The 2,717-nt window shown below is 51.0% G+C and overlaps 2 protein-coding genes across 2 annotated transcripts; both read left to right on the forward strand.

The window, feature by feature from the left end:
- Positions 1-77: 77 nt before the first annotated feature.
- Positions 78-1,163, forward strand: LOC108355008 (uncharacterized). The gene is made up of 2 exons (XM_017606182.1): positions 78-369; positions 459-1,163. Exons 1-2 carry the CDS (start codon positions 133-135, stop codon positions 1,161-1,163), a joined length of 942 nt encoding a protein of 313 aa, XP_017461671.1. The 5' UTR covers positions 78-132.
- Positions 1,164-2,027: 864 nt separating this feature from the next.
- Positions 2,028-2,578, forward strand: LOC108355009 (uncharacterized; the record flags this gene model as incomplete). Its single annotated transcript, XM_017606183.1, has 1 exon — positions 2,028-2,578. A coding segment is annotated over one exon (525 nt), but the record flags the coding sequence as incomplete, so codon positions are not given.
- Between the last annotated feature and the right edge of the window lie 139 nt (positions 2,579-2,717).

Consider the following 2,717-nt stretch of genomic DNA (forward strand, 5'->3'; position numbering starts at 1 on the left):
AATGATGTGATTCTTTTTCGGGTAACGCTGCCAGATGCTAACCCTATCCTTACCAAACGTCAGGTATTGCGTGAAGTGGCCAGAATCTTCGACCCTCTTGGACTTCTGGCTCCAGTAACAGTGACCGCTAAGATGATGATGCAGTTAACATGGGCCGCCAAGATAGATTGGGATACGCCCTTACCACCAGAGCTACGCGAGAAGTGGCTCAAGTTCCGAGGCAGCCTTCCAGCTATTAGCGCTTTCCGCATACCACGATGGAACGGAATGACCAAGTCAGCAGCTACCACGCTCCATGGGTTTTGCGATGCCAGCGAACGGGCGTACGCCGCTGTTATATATTCACGAAGCATCGAACCCGATGGACAGGTGAGAGTGANATCCATGGGTTTTGCGATGCCAGCGAACGGACGTACGCCGCTGTCATATATTCACGAAGCATCGAACCCGATGGACAGGTGAGAGTGAGACTCGTAGCTGCACGAACTAAGGTTAGTCCACTTAAGGCAATCACCATTCCGAGGCTGGAATTGTGCGCCGCTCACTTGCTTGTAACTTCTATGGTGAGTGTACGCGAGGCTCTTCAACTCAGCAAAGATCAATGCACCTATTGGAGCGATTCCAGCATAGCCCTTGCTTGGATACGCAAGCCACCAAACATTTTGATGCAGTATGTCTCCAATCGAGTGGCTTACGTCCAAAGGAACTCCAATCCTTCAGATTGGCATCACATAAGCAGCAAAGACAATCCTGCCGACTGTGCCAGTCCCGGTATGACACCAGCGGCTCTTCACAATTTTTCCTTATGGTGGAATGGGCCAGGCAACATGTACGAAGACAATCTTATACCAAGTGAGATCCCACTTCTCGGCGACAGCGAGCAGCAAGTGCACGATGCCGAACTGAGGCCACTTCGAACACATATCTGCACTCTGACCATCCCTAAGATACAAGTCCGGCGGTGTAATGGGTCACTTACCACATTCATTCCATTAGTGGAACGCTTCAGCACTTTACAGCGAGTTTTGCATACCACAGCCTATGTGCTACGGTTTCGGCCAGCGGGCAGACCCTACTGGCGTACGCCAGTTATAACGGCAGATGAAATTCAGCAAGCTTTTGAAATTCTTGTTCGAGAAGCGCAAGCTTGCTGTTTCGAGTAAGTTGCTCTCTCTGAACCCTATCCTGGATGACGCTGGTGTGTTAAGGGTTAGCGGCCGACTGAGGAACGCAGACCTCACGTATGAGCAGCGCCATCCGATCATCCTTCCTAGAGAATGTGCCCTAGCTACGCTTCTGTTCCGCAACGCACACAGGATTACAATACACGGCGGCATTAGGGAGATGCTACAGTACCTCCGACGGGATCTCTGGATTGTGCACGCTAGAGTCTTGGTCAAGCGGTGCCTACATCAGTGTAAGACCTGCAAGTTACACCAAAGAGCAATGCAACAACAACAAATGGCTGATCTACCTCGCTCTCGAGTAATGGTTGCGCCTCCCTTTTCCAACGCTGGGTTGGATTACGCCGGACCATTCCTCGTCCGCCATGGTGGTAAACGTTCTACCACCACCACCAAGACGTATGCTGCGATCTTCATATGCATGTGTACAAAGGCAGTGCACATAGAACTGGCGGAAGACCTGANCAGACGTATGCTGCGATTTTCATATGCATGTGTACAAAGGCAGTGCACATAGAACTGGCGGAAGACCTGAGCACCCGAGCATTTCTGGACGTCTTTGATCGATTTGTGAGTCGTAGAGGATATTGCACCAATCTCTATAGCGACAATGGCACCCAATTTGTGGGGGCAAACCGTCAACTTCAAACTGACCTGGTCGACTGGCACAACACTTATTCCAAGCAACAACTGTCTGATGCAGGCGTCCGCTGGCACTTCATAACTCCTTCCGCTCCTCATCAAGGAGGCTTATGGGAGGCTGCAGTGCGTTCGGCCAAGAAGCATCTCAAGCGCGTCATTGGTGATGCTGTTCTCCCGTTCATCCAAATCAGTACCCTGCTGGTACGCATTGAGGCATGTCTCAACTCTAGACCCATCATCGCTCTTCATGACGATCCTGAAGGCGGCGTCGCGCTATCACCCGGAGACTTCCTCATCGGCCGCCCATTGAATTCTCGTCCAGAGGCCACCGTTCCGGAAGCTCCGGACAATCGGCTAAAGTACTACCAACGACTACAACGCATGTTGCAACATTTTTGGCACCGGTGGAAGGAGGAATACTTGGTCCAGCTCCAGTCTCGTAGCAAGTGGGCCCGACCTACGCCAAATCTACAAGTTGGTGACGTCGTGGCCATCCAGCAAGAGCAGCTTCCTCCATCTCGATGGCGCATCGGTCGCATTACAGCAGTGCTTCCGGGGAGTGATGGGCTGGTGCGCGTAGTCACCATCGAATCCTGCACATTCGAAAGAGGCTTCTGTCGCAAACATTTGTGTCAGCGCCCAGTCCAACGACTATGCCGTATCCTTCAAGCCCACGAAGGCATTCTAAGTCCGGAGGACTTAGCCGGGGAGGATGTACGCGATTAAGTGGCAACGACCAGCTTTATCGTCTGCACTCTACACAAACCTTTAGTATCATTCGCGGCTGCACTCTGAACTAGCCTCAAGTGTCATTCGATTATTTATGTTTTGCATACATACACACATACTTCCATCTTTATATATAATATTCTTGAACCTGTAAACATCATA

This window comes from Rhagoletis zephyria, unplaced genomic scaffold (genome assembly GCF_001687245.7).
Source record: "Rhagoletis zephyria isolate East Lansing unplaced genomic scaffold, Rhagoletis_zephyria_1.1 Rzeph_scaffold_41388, whole genome shotgun sequence".
NCBI classification, from domain to species: Eukaryota; Metazoa; Arthropoda; class Insecta; order Diptera; family Tephritidae; genus Rhagoletis; species Rhagoletis zephyria.